Below are 25,831 nucleotides of genomic sequence, written 5' to 3'. Positions count from 1 at the left end.
GACGTGGTGGTGTGCGCCTGTAGTCCCAGCTACTCGGGAGGCTGAGGTAGGGAGGATCGCTTAAGCCCAGGAGATAGAGGTTGCAGTGACCCTGGTTCAGGCCACGGCACTCCAGCCTGGGTGGCAGAGTAAGATTCTGTGTCAAGAATTAAAAAAAAGAATGAGGAACACATGCAAGAACAAGGAGGTTCAGGGGAACGAAGGGCAGGAGAAAGGGGCCCCATGGGAGGGGATGGTTGAGGGTAGCAAATGGCAGGGAAGCTGATCAGGGATGAAGGAACCTTTGCAACACCCCCGTCCATTGGAGGTTGCGAGAATAGCATTTCATGGGAGCCCCACCCATCCCTTACCAAGAAAGGATAAATGCCATCATGTTTAAACTTTACCTTGGAGCTGTCCTTGCCCTGTGCAGAAAAAAGCCAAGGCTCCTGAGCAAACCCAGCTCCTTCAAAACTGTCTCTGGGAGTGAACAGGCAACCTACAGAATGGGAGAAAATTTTTGCAACCTACTCATCTGACAAAGGGCTAATATCCAGAATCTACAATGAACTCAAACAAATTTACAAGAAAAAAACAAACAACCCCATCAAAAAGTGGGCAGAGGACATGAACAGACACTTCTCAAAAGAAGACATTTATGCAGCCAAAAAACACATGAAGAAATGCTCATCATCACTGGCCATCAGAGAAATGCAAATCAAAACCACAGTGAGATACCATCTCACACCAGTTAGAATGGCCATCATTAAAAAATCAGGAAACAATAGGTGCTGGAGAGGATGTGGAGAAATAGGAACACTTTTACACTGTTGGTGGGACTGTAAACTAGTTCAACCATTGTGGAAGTCAGTGTGGCGATTCCTCAGGGATCTCGAACTAGAAATACCATTTGACCCAGCCATCCCATTACTGGGTATATACCCAAAGGACTATAAATCATGCTGCTATAAAGACACATGCACACGTATGTTTATTGCAGCACTATTCACAATAGCAAAGAGTTGGAACCAACCCAAATGTCCAACAACGATAGACTGGATTAAGAAAATGTGGCACATATACACCATGGAATACTATGCAGCCATAAAAAATGATGAGTTCGTGTCCTTTGTAGGGACATGGATGAAACTGGAAAACATCATTCTCAGTAAACTATCGCAAGGACAAAAAACCAAACACCTCATGTTCTCACTCATAGGTGGGAATTGAACAATGAGAACTCATGGACACAGGAAGGGGAACATCACACTCCGGGGACTGTTGTGGGGTGGGGGGAGGGGGGAGGGACAGCATTAGGAGATACACCTAATGCTAAATGACGAGTTAATGGGTGCAGGAAATCAACATGGCACATGGATACATATGTAACAAACCTGCACATTGTGCACATGTACCCTAAAACCCTAAAGTATTATTAAAAAAAAAAAAAAAAAAAAAAAAACTGTTGTCGGGAGAGCTCGTGTGGAGGTACAGTCACAATAGCACCGGCCAGTGCCCACTGGAGCCAGGGCTGGGCTGCAGGGAAGATTGTGGCAGTTGGAGTTCTGCAAATGCTGAGCACACGTGGTCATCCCCTCCAGTGACGAGAGCTTTTGAGCTGCACCTACAGACCCTGGAAATACCTCAAGGGGAAACTTCCCCTGCTGACCCATGAGGGCAGTAAGACATCGAGTGGACCCACTGGGGCATGCAGAGTCCTGCTTGTCACTTTGTCCATCTCCCCACCTGTCCTTCACTGCAAGCCACCAGCTCAGCCTCCCATGGAGAGCAGGATTCTGTTGCTTCAGGTTTGGTGACATTCTCGTGGATTGGCGTTGTTGGGGAAGGCAAGCATATCACAAATTGATTTAACAAAGTATTTCTGGCCAGGTGCAGTGGCTCATGCCTGTAATCCCAGCACTTTGGGAGGCCGAGGCAGGTGGATCACCTGAGGTCAGGAGTTTGAGACCAGCCTGGCCAACATGGTGAAACCTCATCTCTACTAAAAATACAAAAAGTAGCTGGGCATGGTGGTGGGTGCCTGTAAATCCCAGCTACTTGGGAGGCCGAGGTGGGAGGATCCCTTGAGTCCTGGAGGTCAAGGCTATAGTGGGCTGTGATGAAGCTACTGCACTCCAGGCTGGGTGACAGAGTGAGACTATGTCTCAAGAAAATAAAAAATAAAAACATAGGTCTCAGAAAAATTCGGATTCAGCCGAGCGCAGTGGCTCATGCCTGTAATCCCAGCACTTTGGGAGGCCAAGGCAGGTGGATCATGAGTTCAGGTGTTCGAGACCAGCCTGGCCAACACAGTGAAACCCCGTCTCTACTAAAAATACAAAAAATTAGCTGGGCGTAGTGGCAGACGCCTGTAATTCTAGGATGTTGAGGCAGGAAAATCGTTTGACCTGGGATGTAGAGGTTGCAGTGAGCTGAGATCGTGCCACTGCACTCCAGCCCAGAAGACAGTGCAAGACTCTGTCTCAAAAAAAATAAAAAAATAAAAATAATAAAAATAAAAAAATAAAAAGGTATTTCTGCTTCTCGACAATCCCCCAGGACCTCCAAAAGCCTTGGCTGGTCAAAATGGAGTCATATGTCACTTAACAATGGAGATCTGTCCTGAGAAAGGCATTGTTAGGTGATTTTGTTATTGTGCCAACCTCACAGAGTGTGCTTACATAAACCTAGATGGAGAATAGCCTGCTGCACACCTAGGCTAGATGGCGGAGCCCACTGCTCCTACGCTACACACCTGTATAGCACGTTCCTATCCTGAATGCTGTAGACAGTTAGAACACAATGGCAAGCGTCTGTGTATCTAAACAGAAAGGCACAGTAAAAACAGTGTTATAATCTTACGAGACCACTGTCCTACATGCGGTCCCTCGTTGACCAAAACATCGTTACGCAGTGCATGACTGTATCTGCAGGGTGGGGCTGGATAGGGCAGGGGTAGGGAGACCTGCTGAGAATGGATGAGATCCATGAAGTGAAGTAAGGATGGAGAACTTTCAGTCAAGGAAAAGCAAGCTCCAGGGTCACAGCAGAGGGGGAAAGACCCTCAATTCACTGCTGTATTTTCAAAATGGCTAGTTCACTGAGTCTCAGACAGACAGTGGATTCTAAGGCTCCTTCTATTTTATTTATTTTTTGAGACAAGGTCTCACTGTGTCGCCCAGGCTGGAGTGCAGTGGTGCAATCTTGGCTCACTGCAACCTGCACCTCCTGGGCTCAAGCAATTCTCGTGCCTCAGCCTCCCGAGTAGCTGGGACTACAGGCACACACCACCACACCCGGCTAACTTTTGTATTTTTAGTAGAGATGGGGTTCTGCCATGTTGGCCAGGCTTCCTTCTATTTTAAAATACGATGCAAGTTCCTGCGCAGATAGATGCCTCCTCTACTCCTGCCTCAACTTCTCAGGAAAGGTTGGGGGGCATCTTGTCCAGCCCAATATTGTTGCTTCTAACATTACTGACCCAGAAGATGACCTTCCTTGGGCACTGCACGTACAGCTAGGCTCTTCTAGGCTTTCACTGCACACAAACCAGGGAGTTCCTGCACCCTCCTGGCTCCAACCTGCAGAGGAATATCTTGATGTCCAGCCCTCCTGACCCTCAGCCACTCCAATCCTCCACCAGAAGAGAAGATGCTAAAAATGCATGCAAACACAATTGTTTTAACAATCAGCAAATCCCCATTCTCTCTTATTTTGGAAGTACATTCCAATCTGACCCCAGGAAGTCCTGGGCCTCCCAGAAGGGCAAGGTGGGTGAGAGGCAGGTTGCTGGCTGCTGCCCGATGCACACTGCAAGAACAATAAGGATTTTTAGGGGCATTATGACTGAGTCAGAAAACACAGCTGCCCCTGAAAGTCCCTCATTTTTCTTGCTGTCCTTGAACACTCTCCAGGTGAGGAAGCAGTCGTCTGCCACGCCCAGATGAGCCGAGGTGAAGCTGGTGTTCACCCGACACTGACCCCCTCCCCACAGCCCATGGGAAGCTCCCTGGTGGGTGGGAAGGCTGCAGGGTCTCCAGAGAGGCACAATTCTCTCCAATGCTGGGCCCAGCTGTGGCCAGCCTCGCTGCCCTCCCAAGGCATACCCAGGAATGACCTGTGTTCCACCCAAAGCCAACTCAGAACCCAGCACCTTCTGCCTGCAGGAAACTGCAGACCAGCATCCTGGTGGAATCTCAATATAGACAGCAGCCCCCAAAACTCGGGAACGTGGCAAGAACTATATAGCCTGTAGCCCCTGAGTTCACAGGAGGGGCGTGGACCATCTCAGAGAGACAATGATGGCCTCAGGCCTAGTGTGACACATGAACACAAGACAGCCAGCCTCCAAACTTCAGGCCAGGCCTGATTCAGGCAAACAGAAGAAAACACCAGGAAGTGCCCGGAAGAGACAACCTAGGCCTGAAAACCCGGGAGAAGAGCTGCCCCGACTCTCTCCAGCCCGTCTTAAAGAACAACACACAGACACGAGATTCCAACAGGAATGGGCACGGGAACTCCAGTTCCGCTTCTCTCCAGCAGTCGCGGCCTTGGTTATTCTGCCTGTAAAATGGGCCTGGAAGGAGCTAAGCTCCCACCACCCTCTCTCCCATTTCAAAGGGAAAGCCAAAGAGGAAATGAGACTTTCAGCGCTGTCACAGAAAGCAAAGGGGCTGGAAGAGGCTGCAACCTGTGGGAAACAGCACGCCCTGGGGTGCTGCTGAATGGATCTCAGGTCATCCCTCCAATTCTCGGCCATATCCCACCCCATCCTTAGCAAAAGAGCAACAGCTTCACATTGGCCTGAGTGGGAAGGCAGGGCCTCCCAACACCCTTCTATGAAAACGGCCTACAATGGACAACAAAGACAAGTGTGAAGACCTCTGGAATGTCCTAGGTAGTTTTTGGGTTCAAATCAACAAGCTCACAGGCTCTGCTGGGAAGCACAGGCTGGAAGAAACCAAGGTTGGGTGAAGGAGATGGTGAGACAGTGGCCAAAAACAAGGGAAGAGACTGGTGGCCAATTTGTTTTTTGTATGGGAGGATAAAAAAAGAGCTTCCAGAATCAGAGACTTGTAGAGGATTATCCTTAATGGGACAATCCCTTCTGCCCCAAGGCCCAGGTGAGCCTCCAGGGCAGTAGAGGGTCAACCCCAGCATCAGGGCATCAGGGCCCAGACCAGGAAGTCCCCTAGGGAATGAGGTCCTGCATGTTCCTCCCACCTGTGGAATGTCACCCAGCAACAGGAAACGCGTCTCCTGAGGCCAGGCCACTTTGCCCAAGGCCCCGGCACAGCTGCCGGGCACTGCACCTGCTCTTTGGGGGTCCCACTGTCCACGCAGGAACCTGGCCTCTCAGAACACAGGTTGCCCCCGCTGTGGTGAAAACACATCCCCACAAAAGACAGCCAGCTGCTGGCACCACTACCTGCTAACTTGCTGTATGACCTGACCCTGTGTAAATTACTTGGCTTCCCAGCCTCAGCTCTCTTATCTGTAAATAGGAATAATAAGCCTCACTTGGAAGGGCAATGTAAGGATTGAAAGAAAGCAAAGTGTGTAGCAGGCTCCTAACAAAGGTGGATCCCCTCAGACCCCAAGGGCAGGGGCTGTGCCATAGCGAATTCTTCCCCTCTGGGAAGGGGGCTGGGTCAGGGTGCCAACCCGTGCCTCGCTGCACCCTGGGCACTGACACTGCACCTTCTCCCCCACACTCCACGCTCCTCCCAGTTCAGACTGTGAGAAAGTGTGCCTGCTATTCCGATTGCCAGCTCCAGCCTCAGCCCTCTCAAACTGCCATTCTGGCACCTGTCATCCACCTGGAGCTTTCTGTCCTAACCAAGATCACAGACATATTCTCCACCAACAAAGCAGAACCGAAGCAGTCCCCCCACACTAGGTTCTGCATCATCTGAACCACTGAACAGCACACCCGCATCACTGTGCTGAGCTGCTCCCACTGCCAGGCACACCTTACCCCACGTGGTGCCGTGCAATAAGCAGGCAAGACCTAGCTCACCACTCACTAGCCTCGGGCCAGCAACTTAACCCCAAGTGCTTTGGTCTGCTCCTGTGTGAGTCTGGGGTTACTACCTATTTCACGGGGTTGTCTGGAGGACTGAATGGGTTCATTCATGGAAAAGGCTTAGAACTGTGCCTGGCACAAAGCGTTCAATCAAGATTAGCTATTATTACCATTCCTGCTTTGTTCTTCAAGACTCAGCTCACCTCTTCTGGGTGGCCTTCCTTGACCCCAGCCTCTCCCTGGGTTACAGCCCCTTCCTTCTCCCCATTCCATCGTCCCAAAGCTCATCACACTGTGCTTTACCTATTGGTCCACCCCACCAGAGCACAATCCTGGGACCACCTGCCTCACAATCACACACACTTATTAACAATGCTGATTGCACCCCCCTTCCCAGGTCTATCAAGGGGCCCTGGAATCTGCATTGTTAATAGGCTCCTGCTGTGATTCTCCCAAGTTTGAACCACTGCTCTGGCACCTGTCATCTACCTGAGCTTTCTGCCCTAACCCAGATCACAGTCATATTCTCCACTAGCAAAGCAAAACCCAAGTCCTCACACCTAATGCTACAGGCAGATGCTTGGCCCAGAAACAAGAGAGCCTGGTCCAAAAACAAGGAGGCAGGGTCAGGAGAGCTGCCCCTGCGAGTGGCTGGAGGAGCTCCTCACACTGTGCTGGGTATGTGACAGTGACCCATCTGGGCCTGGCTTTGACAGCAGGGCTAACCTATCACCAAACACACCAGCCACCCAGTCCGGTTCCATGCACCTTCCCTGAGTGCTCAGTCTGCATAGGCCTGGGCTGGTAACACGCTGACGACTGAGGTGCATCATGTGCCAGGTGGCAATGGGACCAGTCAGGGTGATGTCCCATCAAGACCAAAGGGATGAAGTCACGACCCAGCTTTTGCATTTTGTAACTGTGGTTGATGCAGACCCATCACCCTTTATTCAAAATTCTCAACTCAAACAAAACTCGGGATACTGAAAGTTCTTTTTGTCACTGAGTGGGAAAATCTGACCCAAACTGACTTGAGACTATTATTTCGAGTCTGTATTTATCCTGGGGAGTGTAAATATTCATACTCACCTGAGTGAGTGCCCCCTTCTGCGGACTGATGGGCCACCAGGGCTTACCAGGGAGCTGTAGAGTAAGGAGGCTCCACTCTGAACAGAGTCCCTAAAGTGCCAGCAACCCACAAAACCATGAGAGAAGAAAAAGAAAGGCCAACTAAATATCAGCCCTTGTTTGGAATTGGCTTTAGGAAAAAAACAAAACAAAACATCCACCAGCCCTATCCTGGCTAGGAAAGAAGGTGACCAGGCAGAGGGCAAAAGTCCCAAATGTCTTGGGAGAGAAACCGCCTACAGAGAGAAGGTGCTGAGCACATAGAGGGACCCGCTGCCTCTCTGGGATGCTGGGGCCTGCTGCAGGGGCTGGCTGAGAGGATCTGGCCTTGCAGCCTGGAAAGGCCAGGCCTTCTTTGAGTCGGAGGCCAAACATCCTTGGTGGAGCTTAAGGGGGTTGGAGGTTGGGGAGGACAGGGGTGATTCCAGCACACAGACTAGAGGAGTGGGCTCTGAGGGTCCCGCCCTCCTTCTGTCCACCCCAGCCAGTCTTCCCCAGGCCAGCCCACTACAGAGGTGCGAGTCAGAGGGCTCGGCTGGATTTAAACTTCTGATGCAGTGAGAAGCGGTCTTGGCCTCGCAGGCCGGCCCCGCCCTTGCTGGACATTCTGGGGCTGGGATGAACATGCCAGGAGACCTGAAACTCATCCATCAGAGCTGCTGGGTTTACGATAATCAACCTCTCTCTGCCAGAAATTCTTTTGCTAAGAACACATCAGCTCTGAAACACTCATTCTCAGCCCCTCACTCCCCATACACCTCACAAACCCACCTGGGGCTGGGCTCCCCCAACAGCAGCCCTGCCTGGCCCCAGGCTGCCAGTCAACATATCTTGGGGCTTGGCTCTGCCCCCAAAATTCATCAGTGGGTGGAGGCCCGAGTGAGTAGCCCTCAGCAAGGCTGGACCTGGGCCCAACTGCAGCTGTCCACACAAAAACACACCGAGGCCAGGCCGGTGAGGGCAGCGCCTGCTTTCCATCTATGTTTCCAGACCATCTGGAGGAGCCAAGCAAGGCGTGGGTACTGACATTAGAGTCACAACTTTTATCTCTTTAAGGCAACTCCACTTGGCCGGGGGTGGGGAACAAGACAAACAGACCAGGCAGGCAGACAGACGGCAGGGCTAAAGTCTGTGGAAGAAAACAGTATGTTTAAGGATGCATTTATCGTTTTGACAAGGCATCAGCAAACTGGCCAAAGGGCCATCCTAGCCCACCATCTGTTTTCATAAAGGTTTTTTTGGGGTTTTTTTGTTTTTTTTTTTAAGACAGAGTCTCACTCCGTTGCCCGGGCTGGAGTGCAGTGGCACAATCTCAGCTCACTGCAACCTCCATCCACTGGGTTCAAGTGATTCTCCTGCCTCAGCCTCCGGAATAGCTGAAATTACAGGCACCTGCCATCATGTCCAGCTACTTTTTGTATTTTTAATAAAGACAGGGTTTCACCATGTTGGCCAGGCTGGTCTCAAACTCTGGACCTTCAGTGATCCGCCCATCTCGGCCTCCCAAAGTGCTGGAATTACAGGTGTGAGCCACCACACCCGGCCCTCATAAAGTTTTATTAGAACATAGATGTACTCATTCATTGATGTATTCACAGTGACAACAGAACAGAATCTGCTTCTGAACAATCTTTGCTTGGCAGCTGGTGAGGGAAGGCCTCTGAGGGTCATGGGGACAGCCAAGTCACCTGCTCTGGTGGCGGTGCAGCTGTTTGGGCACTGCACCCACTGGCCAGCTGGACTCTCATTCTGCCTTCAGGCTCCTCCTGTAGCTGAAGCGGAAACAGGCCCTGGCAGAGCAGGGACTCTGAGCGCACAGCTGCTGTGGTCTTAAGTGGACGCTACTCCAGGGCAGGGTCTCTTACTACAGACCTTCAGGCCATATGTGTTCCAGAACTTTTCAGGTTTTAGAAAGGGAATGTGGTGCCTATGCCCCATATTATGTAACACCCCAGCAAGGCAGCACCCATAATCAAACATTAATATCTCTGCAGGGAAACCCATGAATATTCACACTCCCCAGGATAAATATGGACTCCAATAGTCTGTCAGTTTGGGTCAGGTCTTCCCACTCAATTAGTGGCAAAAACAACTTTCAGTATCCACAGTTTTCTTGTGTATCCAGAATTTTGGACAAAGGATGGTGGGCCTGTATCAACCAGTTACAAAATGCAAAAGCTGGGTCCTGACTTCATCCCCTGGGTCTTGACGGGACATCCCCCCGATCCCCCCGACAGACGGTCTTCATTGCCACCTGGCACATAGAAAGCACATACAAGGCTCACAGTAAATATGTTCTGAATTAATTCAGATCACCAGATTTTTTTTTCTGCCAAAGAACAGCCACTAATATGACTGATGAAAATGTAGAAAAAATAGTATTTAATGCCAACCCCTGTCTGCCTGCTTCATTACCAGGAACAAACAAAAGCCAATATAAATGAATAATTCTTCCAACTCCATTTACTCAGAACAAGGAAAAGAAATTGTTTTCTGGTCACTGTTGCTGCCTCATGGGCAGGCACATTAGGTTTTTGGGGGAGCAAGTGAGTGGGTGGAGTCGAAACTTTAAAAACCCATTATTTTTCTCCCCTGTGTACTTCCTTAGAGCCTCCCTGTGGCCAAAGTTCCACTTGGAAATCTAAAATAATTTATCTCATCACAAATTCCTAACAGCTAATTAGAAAAATGTACTAATTGGATAATCTGGTTTCAGATGTTCTAATTATACTCCTTGGGGGGGGGGGAATATATACATATATATAACTTAATAGCACTTCTTCCAAAAAGTGTAAAGTATCCAGAAGAAATAGCACTTCTTCCAAAAAGTGTAAAGTATCTTCCAAAAACCCTAAGTAGGCCACGCATGGTGGCTCACACCTGTAATCCTAGCACTTTGGGAGGCTCAGGTGGAAGGATTGCTTGAGCCCAGGAGTTTGAGACCAGCCTGGGCAACATAGTGAGACCCCCCATCTCTATGTATTTTTAAAAAGCCTACATTATGAAGGTCAAAAAGAGTCACCTTAAGATAGCAGTGACACTGCAGAAGTATTTTAATACACATTATCTACAAACGGATAAGCCATGTCCTATAAAATACACAGTTTTTCTGCATTAGAGGATATCTGAAAATATATTTTGGTGATAACTCCCACCAGATGTTTGGGAAGTAAATGGATTTTCCCCCTTTTTAATGCAACACAATTTTAGCATTCTGAAATGCCATACCCTCTATCTCTATTTCTTAATAGAGTAACTCTTACAAATGACTACCAGAAATTTCCTCATCGCCAGAGATTTCTAAACCCCAAATTGGGAAAGAGGTTCTTGATTCCATTGGCAATTTCGACCTCTCCTGGGCACGGGGCAGATTTCTGAGACGGATCTGACTCCGTGATTGGGAAATGCTTTTGGCCTGCCTGACAACATGGTCTTAGGGTAAGAAGGCAAGAGGGTGGATGGCGGGAGGGGGTGTGCCTGTGACAGCGACCTGGGCAGGGCATCCCTCTCATGCCTGGAAGAATTGTCTGGTCAACGTTGCAGGCCCGGCACACCTTCCCAATGAGCTGAAAGCTGCCCGCAAGCTCCAGGGCTGGCTGCCCCTCACAGGGAGGCAATGAGGAGGAGGCCAAGAACTGCCACCTGCAAACACCAGCATCTGCAGCCCTGCCGCCCCGGTGGAGACCCCAGTGGGCTGACCACAACTCCTTGTGGAGGGGATGCAAGCATCCTCTGGGGGCATTTTCTCTGGCCCTTGGCTGGACACGTGCTACCTGTCTGACAAATATCGACCATGCTGGGCACGCATGGCCTGGGCCGACACAGGACTGCAGAGGGCACCAGGGGCTGCCGCTGCCACTGGCCAGTCAAGTTAATTTCACTTTCTGGTTTTTCCCCCTGGGTCAATTCTCACTCTGAAGGGAGAAAATGTTCTTTAAACGACAAGAGAGAAAATCTTTAGAAGTGTTCCTTGTCATTTTCTTTTTTTCTGAGGACGCTGTTTTTCTCTGAAGACCAGGTAACAGGCTTTACTCCATGGAGCTGAGAACATGATACCCTAAAGCCTGGCACTTTGGTACACTGAGCACTTTGAACTAAAGGAGAAAGCAAGTTCTCTCTGACCTTCTTCCACCCTTCTGTCTCTTGCCCCTCTTTCTCCCCAGCAGCCAAGCACAGAAACCAGAATTCCTCTTCCCCAAGGTGGGTCATAGGAAGTAGAACTCCTCTCCCCCAAAGCAAGACATAATATCTAGAAAGGTCACTCTCTCCCTTCTCAACCCTCATCCCAAAGGGGTCCTGCCCCATACGCCCCAGACACGCTGCACAGTGAGTCCAAAAAGCATCTGAATAGACAGGCCTTACTGGGTGGCCCCTTCTGTCTATTACATTAGGTCATACCCTTTTTGTCCAATCACATTCCTAGATGGCTGTCCATTCTTCCTCCAATCTAAGCATAAAAATAGTTTTCCCTGGGTCTCTGGGTCTTATTTCTGAAGGCTCTCATGTCGTGTAAAACACTGATTAAATAAATCTGTCAAACTTTTCTCCTGTTAACCTGTCTTTGTTACAGAAGTGTCAGCCGTGACCCTTACGGGGAGGAAAGGGATTGCACCTTTCTGCCCCTACAACCCCAGCTACGCAACTTCAGTCCCCTGGGCTGCTTAGCTCTAATATGATTACACATCTAAATGCAATACATGGAGCAAAGTGGTATTATTTTTCTGGGAAAAACGAACATCATAAAAGGGTCTTTATTGAATCAAAGGGCTCATGAACTGTTCTCTTGCCTAATTATGGCTCCCAAGTGAACAAGGCTGGGTTTCCAGGCAGGACTCGGCACAATTCTCCAGCCCAAAGACCAATGGGCTATTTGTCACAACTTGTCTAATTACAATGAAATCTACCCCAAGGACGAAAGGGAGAATGCCAAGATAGGTTGGCAGCAGCCCCCTCCCCCTCCGGCTCTGGAAGCAGGGAGCTGGTCCTCAGGCCTCTCTCTATGGTAAGGAGCTGCCCCCTGCTCCTTCCCCACCCCTTACACTCAAAGTCAGGATCCTGGACCCTGCCCCTTCCCACGGTTTAGTTTAAGTGGTTTTCCAGCATCCCAGTGCTGCTCCCGTAACTTCATCTCTATAGAGAAGGCCCATTGTCAAAATGTGATATTTTGGCAGATGTTTGAACATTCAGAGATTTGGCCAAGGTTAGCGTGCACACAGACCTGAGCAAAGATAAACGCTTGCCATCACCAGACACAGAAGGAGGAGAGAGGGTGTGTGCCTCGGGCCAGAGGAGGGTTCACCCTCCACACCAACCAGACCAACCAGCTGGAGCAAGCGGTCTAGTTGACTTTTCCCAGATACACAGTGGTCTGGCTGGGCAAGTTGAAGACTAACATTTTGCTTGTACTTAAGTATCTGTTTAATCACCCTCGAAGTTCCAAAAGCAAAGACACTTTTCAAGAGAGACAGGGTCTTCCTCTATTGCCCAGGCTGGAGTGCAGTGACCCAGTCGATCACAGCTCATTGTAACCTTGAACTCGTGGGCTCAAGCAATCCTCCCACCTCAGCCTCCTGAGTAGCTGGGACTACAGGCCCACACCACCATGCCTGATTAACTTGTCCTGTTACTTTTTCAGAGGCAGGGTCTTACTGTGTTGCCCAGGCTGGAGTGCAGTGGTGTGACCATAGCTCACTGCAGCCTCAAACTCCTGGCTCAAGCAATCCTGTCTTGCCCCTGCCTCCAAAGTAGCTGAAACTACAGGTGTAAACCACCACACCCAGCTAATTTATTTTTTATTTTTGTAGAGATGAGATTTCATTATGTTGGCCAGGCTGGTCTGAACTCCTGGCCTCAACTGATCCTCCCACTTTAGCCCCCTAATGTGTTGGGATTATAGTCGTGAGCCACTGAACCCAGCCTTTCTCTTTTTTAAGATATGGCCCCGTCCCCACCCTTCTCATGTTCTTAAGCCTACAAAAGCAAGCTTGACAAGAAGGAATTCAGCAGAAACTCACCCTGACTCTCCCACTAACCTCTCCCCTCAGATAGGCTTAATTGGTGGTCGCATGAACCCAACCCCCGGAAAAAGCTGTGACTCCTGGCCCCCCACCTCCACCCTATGCCCCTCCCAAGTGGTAGGCATGTCTCACTGAAGAGGCAGGACCCACACAAACTCACCCCCACACCCCACCAGCAAGGATTTGCTTTTCTTCCAGTGTTTTCTCCCCAGATACTAAGCCAGCAAGCAGGCACACCAGCCTCAGGTAGTCCTTCTTTGACCTCATTGTCCCATGGGCCCTGGGATGAATATGGTGTCACCGGGAAAGAACTACCATGCACCACTCCCGACCACACGCCTGGTGTTTCACACAGACATTCTTGTTCAGTCCTTATAATGCCCTGAGAAGTGGGTACGTATTATCACAGACAGGGAAACTGAGTCTTGGGAAGACACCCCTGGCCGGACACAGCTCGTCTGCAGGAAAGCCAGGTTTCTGATGCCAAAGCCCACGCCCTTTCCCTGTCTTAAGCAGAGAAGCATTTTCTGTTTTCAACCAGCCTGCTGGAGAGCCAGGTGCTACCAGCTAGTAAGCAGCAATACAATCGAATTCTTTTCAGGAGGGTAGGAGACATGGGTGAAAAAGAGGGTTTGTTTTACAATGGACAAGGAGGGAAAAGAGGGTTATTTCTTAAATGTTTGCTTGGGAGACCAGAATTTAAGCCTCAGTCACCAAGAAGGAAAAGCCAGTGTTTTCACTCGAACCCCACATCCCCCAGGGCAGAAATCCAGTAAGAGGAAGCAAGTTTCATGAGAATGAACCACAAAGTCTTCATAGGCCGATCCAAATTTCCCAGCTGCAATCTCTGAATCCCTCCCCCAGCCCTCCCATCCTCCAAACCACAGCCCCAGGCTCCACCCTGTGCCTTCCTCGGCTCCTCCTCTTTAGGATCTTAGAAGAATGCCAAGGGGGGTCTGGTGTATTCATTCAGTCCAGTCACCCACTTGACAGAGAAGGGGGCTCTCAGGCTGCAGTGACAAGCTCAGAGGAAAATCAGGCAGTGGGACTTTCCACATGGCACCTCCCTGCCCAGTTCTCCTGGGCAGCAAATGCAAGGGGTCTGGCTATGGGGTGATTTCAAAATTCCTCAGACCGTGCCACAGGGAGGAGGGAGGAAGTACCCACAATGGGTAAGATGTCACCTGCTCTGGGTCCTGTAAGCCCTGCCCCCTGCCCAGAGCCAGTGAGGCCTGCTGAAGGCTCTTGGGTGCTGAAAAGATTATGGTCTATCCCTACCTCCAGTCTGAAATTCTAAAGAAAAACACCACAGCCATAAAAAAGTCTAAGTCTCAAGAAATTCTGATTTTCACCCCCAAAATGATTACTCTGCAGCATTTTTTGGAATATCAAATTATTTTCTCCTCCCCTGCACCCCCATTCCATTTTGTCCCCTGCTTGACTGGTCCCACTAGAGGATGTTTAGTTTGTCCACGGCATGAGTGAGGGAGCAAGCCTTGAGCAGCTGTGGCAATTCAAATGTCTTCCCTGGGACCTTTTCTGAAACGTGCTCAGTGTCAGGACCGGACGAGTCTTTGGGTCTTTAGGAGTGATGCACTGCTGAGCAGATGTACAAGGCAGCCACGTCTGCTACCCAGGGTTCCTTTAAGGACTCGGTGCCAGCGAATCCAGGCCCAGCCACCACCTGTTCTACAGCCCCAGCTTGCTGGCTTCCAACCTGGGAGGCTGCACCCGGAAGCCCGGGCGTCCTGCTCCTGTGGTACCGAGGCAAGCTGGGAGATTCTGGGAGGGTCTCTTCCCCTCTGAGTCTCGACTTCAACCATACAATGAGGACTTACAATACCATTAATCTGCTCTCAGAGCTGAGGCAAAAATCAGAGCAGGAAGCGAGGGACCGTGCCCATCTTACTAATGGATACCCCAGCCTCTGCCTGGCCCAGTCCCTGGCACAGAGTTGTTAGACCACAGAAACTGAGAGGATTGAGACCCAGATAGGGGATGGGAATCCCAGACAGTATCCCCATCTGATGATTACGATGCCCCTGTTCCCAGTGGATTAACTAACTTGCCCAAGGCCACATGCTCCCAAGCGATGGAGTTAGTCCTTGAACCTACCAGACCCACAAGCCCGAGTCTCAATCACTCTGCACCGGTCTCAACCAACATGTATATACACACAGATTCAAAATAAGAGAGCTGGATTGTATGAAAGGAGAGAAGGTTAGCACTCCCCACAAGGATGGAAGAGGCCCTTGGGCCTGACGACACGCATATGGTTAAGGTACTGCCACCTGCATCGTGGCATCTAAACATCATTTTATTATTTAAAATAATAATTTAGGGCAGGGCGTGGTATTTCACGCCTATAATCACAATACTTTGGGAGGCCAAGGTTGGGGGATCACTTGAGGCCAAGAGTTCAAGACCAGCCTGGCAACATGGTAAAACCCTATCTCTACCAAAAATACAAAAAATTAGCTGGGCATGGTGGTGCACGCCTATAATCCCACTGAGGCAGGAGAATCAGTTGAACCCAAAAGGCAGAGGTTTCAGTGAGCAGAAACCATACCACTGCACTCCACCTGGATGACAGAGTGAGAATCTGTCTCAAAAAAAAAAAAAAGAAAGACAAAAGAAAAAAAAGAAAAAGAAACAGGCAGAGCGCAGTGGCTCACACCTGTAATTGCAGCACTTTGGGAGGCTGAGGCGGGCAGATCATTTGAGGTCAGGAGTTCGAGATCAGCCTGGCCAACATGGCGAAACCCCATCTCTACTAAAAATACAAAAATTAGCCGGCTGTGGTGGCGGGCGCCTGTAATCACAGCTACTCGGGAGGCTGAGGCAGGAGAATCGCTTGAACCTGGGAGGTGGAAACTGCAGTGAGCTGAGACAGCGCCACTGCACCCAGAGATCTCCTGGTTTGTGCCAGACACCCTGACATACATCTTTCGTAAGCTTCGCCACACACTTACATGGTCGGTATCATAACCCTCATCCCACAAGAGAAGAAACTGGGGCACAGAGAAGTCACTGGGCCAAAGCCATGCAGCTGGTGAGCCGCAGTTGGAACCCAAGCACATCTGGACACAAAGTGCGCCTCCATGGCCTTCACACAGGGCTGCTTCGAGAAAAAATCCTTCACGGAAACCAAAATGATCCCTTGCTTCTGAGACAACTCTCTTTCAGGGACTTATCACAAATTAGGAGCCCTGTTCTTTTGTGTAAAAAGAACTGAGACTGGCCAAATATTTACCAGCCTGCGCAGAGGGCTGTAGACTGGCCCAGCAGCGGAATTAACTCCTCCTGAAGTATCAAGGGTCAAGCTGTTGCTAGACAAAGTGGAGGAGAGAATCCTCACCATTCAGACAGCTGAGCTTTGGGCAAAGAGGAACCAAAGGAAACCCAGGGAAGCAGCCAGGGGCTCGGCAGGGATGGCCACCAACGAAACCCTGGAGGGATTTCTTCTAAGGTTCAGAACTTCTAGAGTTGCTAGGAGTGCAGATGAGAGGACTGGCTTCTCCCAATACTTCCTTTGTCATTCCAATCCTGCTGGACAAAAACTGGATCCTTAATCTTCCATAGGTTGGGATTTTTTTTTTTTAAAAAAAAAAAAAAAAAAAAAAGAGCCAAAAAGGCAAGGTTAATTATTCCCCAGGCTGCAATTTACCTAAGAGTTGATGGAACGCAAGTTTCTTCCCAGTAGACAGGACTGGGAGTCCAGCTGGATTTTTAGCAGTCTTCCATCAGTCTCCCTGGGGGTCTCGCTAAAACCCACCCCCTCCTACCAGCTTTCTACCTTGCATTTAGCTGCTTCCTGAAGAAGGCTCCAGGGTAAATCAGTCTATGTTCAAGCCACTTCCCCTTGAAACCCTGAGGTACCCATCTTTGAAGGATGGACTGGGGGTGGGGGTAGGAGCCAGGAAGGAGGCCTCTGCTCCAGGAAACTATGAATTCGAGAGACAGCAAAATCAAAAAGCTCTCCACTACAACACAATTCCTCAATACAACGGCTTACACGGAAGCATAAATCAGTTGCAGGAGGCCAGGCTAGCCCAGCCCACTGCATAGCTGATTCAATCACATTTTGCAAAGGAAAAAAAACCCAAGAAGGAAAAACCTAATCACTCACTTCCCCCAAAGAAATGAAGCACCAAGTCATTTCCTAAAAATCTCTAAAGCCCTGGCCAGACCCAGAAAGAATGGGGCACAGCCTGAGGGAAACTGCCGAGGGCACCACAGTGCTCCTCAGGCCTCATTCCCAGCCCTGTGAGTCCACCTTCCCCAGTCGGTCCCCTCCAGGGTGGGTGCAGGGCAGCCAGCTGGGCCTGCTTTTCCGCATCTCATTGCTCCAGCCCACTTCTGGGATGTTTTATGACCATGCAATATTCTGGAGATTTCCACTTCATTTACTTTTAGACACTGATCCCCAGGGCTGGGAGAGGCATTGGTTCAAAGGGAGAAGCTGATTCAGCGCTCCAAAGACCATTTTTCTTAATTAGGGGCGAGGTCTCCAGTTGAAGCTCCCATCAGTTCCACTCCTAGACAATTTTGTCTCCAAACTAAAAATTTGTCAAGATGCTCAGAAATCTACCCCATGGCCAAACTCTTTTCTCCCATAATTCTGACATCTGCACGTTCCACCGGCTAAGCCTCCAGGACAAAGCTAACATGGACAAAAGTCAGGCCAACTGCAGGACGGGGTATGTCCCTTCCTGGCCTCCCAGGCCCAAACCTGCCTCCGTGACCCCAAAGCACACCTGACTGCCCACCACACATCTGACTCCCCTGTGTTGGCTCCCACATGCCCCCAAAACAGGGCCAGCAGCATGGGCAGGATGCCTGCAAAGGACTACTCTACACGTGGCCTGCAGAGGCAGGGAGCCTGTGGGAAAATGCCTCTTGAATGGGTTTTCACAGGACCTGGCAAGGGGTGGGCCAACCTGGCCAGGATGGTTCCTCCCTCTCACCCTCCCTCCTCCCAGCTCCTAAAAACCTCTCCTGTTTTCCAAAGCCAAGTAAGACAGGGACCAGACGTTCCCTATTTTGCCAACCAGTTCTTCACACAGTTCAAGTCACCTCATTGCATTGTCCCCAAATGTTTTTCCACGGCCAAGAGCCAAAAACACAACACAAACAAAAGGACAAATAACCAAAGTTCCAACACCAGGCAAACCCGAGGTTTCAGGGGTTGGTGGGGTTTTCTTTTCGGGGAGTAGAAGCAAACGCACTAGAGGAATAGATAAGAGACTTTAAAGGAGAGTTTAAGGAATTCCAGCATAAAACTTGAAGAGAACTGGAGTGGGTCCACATTATGTTGCATCGGTCAGGGAACAAAAGACTGGCCATTGGGAACACATCCACAAAGATCCATCTTTAATGAAATGGTGTTTGGGGGAAGAACAGGGGCCTCCTGCGCCACCGGGCCAAACCTCCGCTTCCCACCTCCCCAGGGGCAATTCTAGAAGTCAGGCCCCGTGCTCCCCACCCCCAAGCTCAAGGTTGCCGCCCTGGAAAGCACAGCAGGGCAGGCCTCCGTAAGTGGCAGGGCTTGGCCCATGGGTAAGCCGGGTCCCGTCTGTCCACTCAACCCAGGTCGCCGGGGCGAGGTCCTTGTCTGCCCAGAGGGTACGGACCGCAAGTATGACCGACTCACACTTCCGAGAGCGTCGCTATTTCTCCAGCGAAGTGCGGGGATTTCCGAATCCCCGCACGCAGCTGGGGCGAGCGCACCTCACCACTCCTCCAGCGTGGACCTGAGAGGCAGCCCGGCCGGAGCGCACGCTAGCCCGGGAGGAAGCCGGCCTGGGGCGAGGACCGTGGGGAAGACGCTGGTCCCGGAGGCCGAGGACTGGGACTTTGTAGGCCAGTTGATCCGACACCCTCATCTCGCCCGCAAAGACCCAGCCCTCAGCTCCCAACCTCGGAGTTCAGTTCAGGGTGCGGCGCGTCCCCGACGGGCTTCCCGGGGCTGGGTCCGGCCGCCGGCTCTGTGCACTGCGCTCCGCTCCGCCGAAGCTCTGGGTGTCCCTCAGGCGGCGTCCCCCGGGAAAGTCCACCGCCCCGCCCGACCTCGGGTCGCGGGCTCCAAACCCAGCCCTCCAAGGGTTACACGACGCTCGGCGCGCTCGGCGGCCTCCAGGCCACCCCCGGGCCGCCTCGGCTCAGGCCGAGGGACAGCGCTGGGGGAGGGGGAGTGCGGGGACCAAAGCCTCCCCACCGCAGCCCCACTCCCGAGTGGGGCGCAAGAGTTACGCGCCGAAAAACTTCGCCACGCTCCCACGCCGCGCCTGCGAGGCCCAGCTCCGCTCTGCCTCAGTTACCTGCGCTCAGCTCGGCGAGTGACGGGCGCGGGGCGCCGGGCGCGGGGCGGGAGCCGGGGCCGACCTCTCACCGCAGGCCGCGCCCTCCCGCACGGCCGAGCCCGCGCCGCTGCCTGGGCACGGGGGCCGTAGCCGCTAGCCGCGGCCCGCGCCCGGACGTTCCGGGAGCCCCTCGAGCTCCTGGCCGGGGGCCGTGGCCTCGCTCGACCTGCCCGGGACCTGGGGGCCGCCGCCGCCCCCTCCGCTAGGAGAGCGAGCCCGGCAAAGCCGGGAGAGGAGCGAGGCGGCGAGACCCCTCGAAAGTTGGGGGGGGGTCCGCTTGCTCGCCGCGGCCCGACCTGGCTCCACGTGCTGGTGACACATCAGGAAGGCTGCGCGCCCCGCGGCTCCCGGCGGGCGGACGCGGCCAGCGCCCGCCCGCACCGCCTCCCAGAGCCGAGCGGACGGCGCCCCGCCCCAGCCCGCCCTCCGCCCGCCCCTAGGCGGCACCGCCCCCGGCCGCGACGCCCCCTCCAGCCTGCAGCACCGGCGGGAGAGACCCTGACGGCGGTCGGGGGTGGCCCGGGCTTCCAGGTCCCAGGTGGCTCGCCCTGCCCTGGGGATGGGGTCCCGACGCGGGCGGCCTGACTCGACAGTCTCCAGTGCCTTCCTCCCAGTCACGCAGTCCTTCCCGCCCCGGAGCCCAGTAATTTTCCCTTTTCCTCCTTTGACCCGTCCGAGCAGCTGCCAGCGCTTCCTCCCGCGGAGACCGGCGCGGAGAGCCCCCTGCCGGCCGCTCCGCTCCTGGGCCGCGCCCCGGCCCGGTGGAGCGCGCCTGCCGCCGGCCTCAACTACCCCACCTGGAACCTGGAGCCGCCGGGCACTTCTGGCAGGGCTTTGGTGGCAAAGATTATAAATTAAAGCGCCAAACATAGTACGGGGCAGCATACTTTCTTGAGATGTTAAAATTTCGTGCTTTCAACTCCCAGTTCCTGCGGCCTGCAGACAACCTCTCTTCCTGGCTGTGCTGTTTGAAAAGCTGAGTTCCTTTAGGGAGACTGTGGAAAAGGAGTGGGACAGAAAAGCTTTGAGGCTGAGTAAGAGCTGTCCCAAGATTAGCGAGGGGTGGGAGGTCTGTGGAATCCCCCTGGTGGAGACCTGCTGCCCCACTCTCCCTCCGGAGACGCCAGGATGTGGGAGAGTAACTGCGTGTCTACTCTGGGACCTGGACCAGGCCTCTACCAAGATCCCCAGCCTCAAGGTGGCCAGGATTCCAGGCACCGTGGGTGATGGGGAAGCCCAAATAACCACTGAGGTGGAGTTTCCCAACCTCTTCAGGTAGAGATTTGGAGCCGTTTAAAGAAAATAACGTGACATATCTGTTTGTGTCCCGACATAGATATTAGCTATGTTCCTGCCTTCTCTTTCCTGGCCTCACCAACCCAGATCATGCCTTTACACCTCACTGCGAGGCTGGGTACGGTGGCACACATCTGTAACCCCAGCACTTTGGGAGGCCAAGGCAGGAGGATTGCTTGAGCCCAGGAGTTTGAGACCAGCCTGGGAACATAGTGAGACTGTCTTTACAAAAAGTAAAAAAAGAAAAAAAAAATTAGCTGGGCGTGGTGGCACACACCTGAGGTGGGAGGATCGCTGAAGCCCAGGAGTCAGAGGCTACAGTGAGTTATGATCGCACCACTGCACTCCAGCCTGCGTGACAGAGCGAGACCCTGTCTCTAAACCTCACTTTGGTAAGGGTTGAGTGGTGTATCTGGTATATCTGATCCCCACATCGGGATCCCTGGGTGGGACATGTCCAGGAGCTGGTGCTCCCAGGAGTGCGCAGCTGGGGGAGGGATGGCGGCCAAGCGCTGGCAGAGATGCCCAGTGCTGGGGCATGGACAGCGCTGGCCCCAGGCCTCTGTAATCGCCATTTTGTGGGAGTGCAGGATTAGGAGGGAAGAAAGAAGATGCCCTGACATTGCTGGAGATGCAGCCGGGGCTGGAGGGGGTCTGTAGTTAGTGCTCTGCTTTCTCTTCCCCTTTTATTGCTCGCTCCAAATCTGACAAACCCTTAGGATCTCTGAGACTCAGGAGCCGGGAGGAGCCGGTGTCCTGGGGGGATGAAAGGGCAGGGTTGTAATGGGTTTACCCCGGTGCTGATCCCAGAGAAGCTCGAAGAAGATTAAGATTTGCTCCCTGGGCCTGAAATCTCCCTGCTACCCCCTGACCACATCAAAGGACACAGCCGTGGGGGGCGCCTAATCCCATCAATGGAATCAAAGCTGGACAAGAAAGGAAATTCTTCGATGTTGGGGCAGCAGCAGGATGCAGCTCACTACAGAAAGGCAGATACAAGGGCCTGGCCTTTTCCACTGGCGGGAACATCCCAAGAAAGATCCAGTCCACAGGCAGATAGGGCCTGCCCTTTTCTTCTTGAGGTGGCCACTGCGAGAAGGTCAACCACAAGAACTTGGGACACCCAGCAGCAGGACTGGGCCTACCTCCAGGGGCAGAGAAGGACCTCGGGGGCAGGGGGTGGGGGCTCATCCAGCATCCCAACATCACACAGCTTTTCTGGCTCCCAGCTTGACTTCTGGAAGGGGCTTTTGCATGTGACACTCCTTGCCACCAGCGTTTCCCAAAAGGTGGTGCTCATATGAGAGATGGTTTTAGATGGAAAAAAATGTAATATGTAGTATTAAATGTAAATTTTCTGAATATTGCTGTTACAATGAGGCTAAAATGGTTAAAGTGAGCCAACTCAAAGACAAGAATTTAGTAAGTAATGTTATAGGTAGTATTCTGATATGACAACAATAGTGGCAGTGGTATGCAAAAGCAAATTACTAAAGTTAGAAAAATAGACCAGGCGCAGTGGCTCAGGCTTGTAAGCCACAAGCACTTTGGGAGGCCAAGGCAGGCAGATTGCTTGAGCTCAGGAGTTCAAGGCCAGTCTAGGCAACCTGAAGAAACCATGTCTCTACAAAAACAAAACAAAAACAAAAATTAGCTAAGCATGGTGCCACGCACCTGTAGTCTCAACTACTCGGGAGGCTGAGGTGGGAGGATCACTTGAGCTCAGGAGGTTGAGGCTGCAGTGAGCTGTGATCATGCCACTGCACCCTAGGTTCAGCAACAGTGAGACCCTGTCTCAAAAATAAAAAAAAAAAAAGAAAAAGAAAAGAAAGAAAAACACTCCTTTCAATCATCTTTAGAGAAATATTGCCTTGGAACAGTGGCTTTCAAACTCAGTCATGCCCCATGATAGGGGCATGTGTACGTATGTATATATGTGTATGTATCTATGTATATATGTAAAACAAATGTTTTATGAAACAATTCTTATGCACTCAAATATATATTCTGTGTTACCGTTTCATTTTTAAAATGCTGTTTACAAGCTGTTAAATTGGTTTCACTTAACAGGGTTACCTCCTGCTGTTTGAGAACTTCAAGAACATACCATGATGATGATGATATTAACATCTCTCAGTTATTTTTATTCATTCATTTATTTATTTATTTATTTGAGACAGTCTCACTGTGTTGCCCAGACTGGAGTGCAGTGGTGCAATCTCGGCTCACTGCAACCTCCGCCTCCCAGGTTCCTGCCTCAGGCTCCCTAGTAGCTGGGATTACAGGCACCCTCCACCATGCCCAGCTAATTTTTGTATTTTTGGTAGAGATGGGGTTTCACCATGTTAGTGGAACCTGACCTCAGGTGATCCTCCTGCCTCAGCCTCCCTAAGTGCTGGGATTACAGGTGTAAGCCACTGCACCCGGCCCAGAAAGAGTTCTGAGAGAAGACACAGGCATCCTGGGGACCTGAAGGAGAAAAGGGCTGGTGAGAACCTGAAGTACTTTGTAGGTGACTATGGAATTTGTGAGGTTGATTTTCTCAGCATATTCTGCTTAGATGACAATGCACCTGGGTTTTGTTTCTCTCGGCCCAAATGGTCTGGACCAAGGGAGAGCCCCAGAACCAGGGGAAAGGCAAGCAGGAAGGGAAATCTTTACTGCAGAAAAACCACTCTGGCATTACCAGGCTTGTCACTGCTTATGGCCTGTTTTGATTCCTCACCTTCTCTGCAACCTTCTGAGAGTTATTTCCTGCCTCCGAAGTTCAGTTTCCTCATCAGCAAAACTGGGACGTGATTTTTTTGTCTGTGATTTCTCCCAACTTGATTGTTCCATTACTGGAGGATGAGAAGTTGAGTTTTCTTTTTCCGACCTTCATTCATTCAGCCAACAAATGAAGAGCCTCTTTACATACCAGGGGAAGAGAAGACAGGACGCTTGCCCTCAAGCAGCAGCAGAGGGGTAAATTCCCCAGAAAGGAATCCATTCTCTCCAGGTGTTGTCATATTTCAGCATTGCCATGGCTGTGCTTTCAGCTGAATTCAGTTTTCCTGGATGATGGGGTCTGGGGAGGAGGCAGGTGACCTGAGGCTCCTTACCCAGGCTGGCCTTCTGCACGTGATGCTGAGGATGGCTTCTGGGAAGTGAGGTCACACAATGATCCCTGCTGGCCCCAGGTCCCAGCCCTCTTACTCAGGGTTCTCTGAAATGCTTTCAGTAGCCAAAGCACATGTCTGGAAAATATTAGAGCCCTTGATCCAGAAGTTAAGCCTTTGGCCTATGAGCTTTATCTTTGCCCTCACTTTCTGTGGCTGAATTGATTCTTGTCTTTAAGTGCCCACTCTGTGTGTGATGGTCACTGTGCCATGTTACCCCTTCAAGAAAGGGTTTGTCCCAGCTGCTTGGAGTGTTGTCAACAGACTGTCTTCTGCCATCAGAGCCGCCTAGTCTAAGGTCTCTGGACAGCCCACATCCAGCGAGTGGTGGGGGAGGAGGGCTCTCCCTCATTTCACACCTGCTTCCCACCCTTCCCCAGGTGGAATAAGCATTCTGCACATTAAGCTCTGTCTAGGGGTCTGCCTTCTGGGGAATCCAACCTTTGACACTGTATATCTGTGTCCCTCTCTTGCCCCTAAAGCCTTAATATTGTACTCAAGTCGAGTGATTTTGGTCACCATCTGCTGTTCCTATTGATCAGGCATGAGTGTTTGACAAGTGAGGTGCCAGTTTGGCCTACAGGCTGGCAAAGAGATAGACCATCTCCTGGGTGCATGTCAAGTTAATAATGAAGATGACTTTTCCTAGAAGATTTGAGCTCATGCTGTAGACAAGCATAATATCTATGATAAAGGTAGAGCTTTCTGGTTGACCTAGAACAATCACTTTCCTTCTCTTAGCCTGTTTCTGCAGTGTGAAACGAGAGGGTTGGCTGGTTTCATTTCTATCAGTGTATTATTCCAAATTGGTAAATTTGTCCCCAAGTAAGTGTTTGCTAATAAAACCATCTACAGGAAATGAGAATTTGTTTCTTAATTCAAAAATTGATTTTACCTGCAGGTTAGAGGGGCCACAGGGGAAAGAAAAGAACCCCTGCCTGCTTAGATGCAACCTAGATCATGATATTTGAGTGTCAAAGATGACTGAATGAGGGCAGAGATACCCAAGATCTGGTTGTGCTCTGGTGAGTTTGTATTCATCCTGTAGAGCCCAGCCACAATGTCACCTCCTCAGGGAAGTCTTCCCTAGCCCTTCAGGTCGGGACCTTCCTTGTGCCAGGGCTCTGTCTCTGTTCCAGCTGCTGGAAACACAGACATGAGTGAGACACCATCCAAGTCCTAAGGGGCTTCCCAGTATGGTGCGAGACAGACAGAGAGGGGTCCCAGACAAGAAACGGAGTGACTCCTTACCTGGGGGAATCAGAGGCTTCTCAGAGGAGGTAATAACAGAGTCTTGCCACCGGCAACCAACCTGACTCCGATCCAGCATCTGGATCTAACTGCCAATTTGATTTGCAGGAAGTACTGAGGACTGAGGAGCTTACTGGGTTGCACCAAGAGTTTGCAGTAAGCAAAATCTAGACTGTGGGAAACCCTCCAGATCAAGTGGCCCAGGGTCCTCAACAGACACACTGCCAGGAAATGAAAGGGAAGGAAGGGGTACCTCCTGATTGAAAAAAAGCTTCTATCCATTTTTTTAAATGAGCAAAGTTAAACTATAGTGTATAAAGATGTCGCAATGCTCAATTAGGTGATAAACTAAAATGCAAAGAAGTGATTACAGGGTAAGGATACTTATGGCCCTGGGGAGGTTGTGATTAGGAGGGGCACATAGCGGCTGGGCGCGGTGGCTCACGCCTGTAATCCCAGCACTTTGGGAGGCCAAGGCGGGCGGATCACGAGGTCAGGAGATCGAGACCATCCTGGCTAACAAGGTGAAACCCCGTCTCTACTAAAAATACAGAAAATTAGCCGGGCGTGGTAGCGGGCGCCTGTAGTCCCAGCTACTCGGGAGGCTGAGGCAGG

General features: G+C 51.3%; 1 protein-coding gene and 1 non-coding gene across 2 annotated transcripts; one reads left to right on the top strand and one right to left on the bottom strand.

The window, feature by feature from the left end:
• Nucleotides 1–3,640: 3,640 nt before the first annotated feature.
• LOC131384366 (uncharacterized) lies at nt 3,641–8,114 on the bottom strand. The gene is made up of 3 exons (XM_058445083.1): nt 7,904–8,114; nt 7,094–7,183; nt 3,641–3,789 (listed from the first exon to the last, which is right to left on the bottom strand). Exons 1-3 carry the CDS (start codon nt 8,108–8,110, stop codon nt 3,661–3,663), a joined length of 426 nt encoding a protein of 141 aa, XP_058301066.1. The 5' UTR covers nt 8,111–8,114; the 3' UTR covers nt 3,641–3,660.
• Nucleotides 8,115–15,347: 7,233 nt separating this feature from the next.
• LOC116476048 (U6atac minor spliceosomal RNA) lies at nt 15,348–15,470 on the top strand. The gene has a single exon (XR_004250118.1). It is a non-coding gene; the product is annotated as a U6atac minor spliceosomal RNA (small nuclear RNA).
• Nucleotides 15,471–25,831: the final 10,361 nt, after the last annotated feature.

Source organism: Hylobates moloch, unplaced genomic scaffold (assembly GCF_009828535.3).
Source record: "Hylobates moloch isolate HMO894 unplaced genomic scaffold, HMol_V3 SCAFFOLD_10, whole genome shotgun sequence".
Classification (NCBI taxonomy): Eukaryota; Metazoa; Chordata; class Mammalia; order Primates; family Hylobatidae; genus Hylobates; species Hylobates moloch.
Note: the sequence above shows the minus strand (reverse complement) of the source record. Positions and strands in the feature narration are given on the sequence as shown.

Coding starts and splice junctions, on each gene's coding strand:
- LOC131384366 (XM_058445083.1), bottom strand. CDS start 8,110: ATGGAAAGCAGGCGCTGCCCTCACCGGCCTGGCCTCGGTGTGTTTTTG. Junction 7,184..7,903: donor TTGGGGGAGCCCAGCCCCAG/GTGGGTTTGTGA, acceptor CTGGCACTTTAG/GGACTCTGTTCAGAGTGGAG. Junction 3,790..7,093: donor AGAAGGGGGCACTCACTCAG/GTGAGTATGAAT, acceptor TTGTTCTTGCAG/TGTGCATCGGGCAGCAGCCA.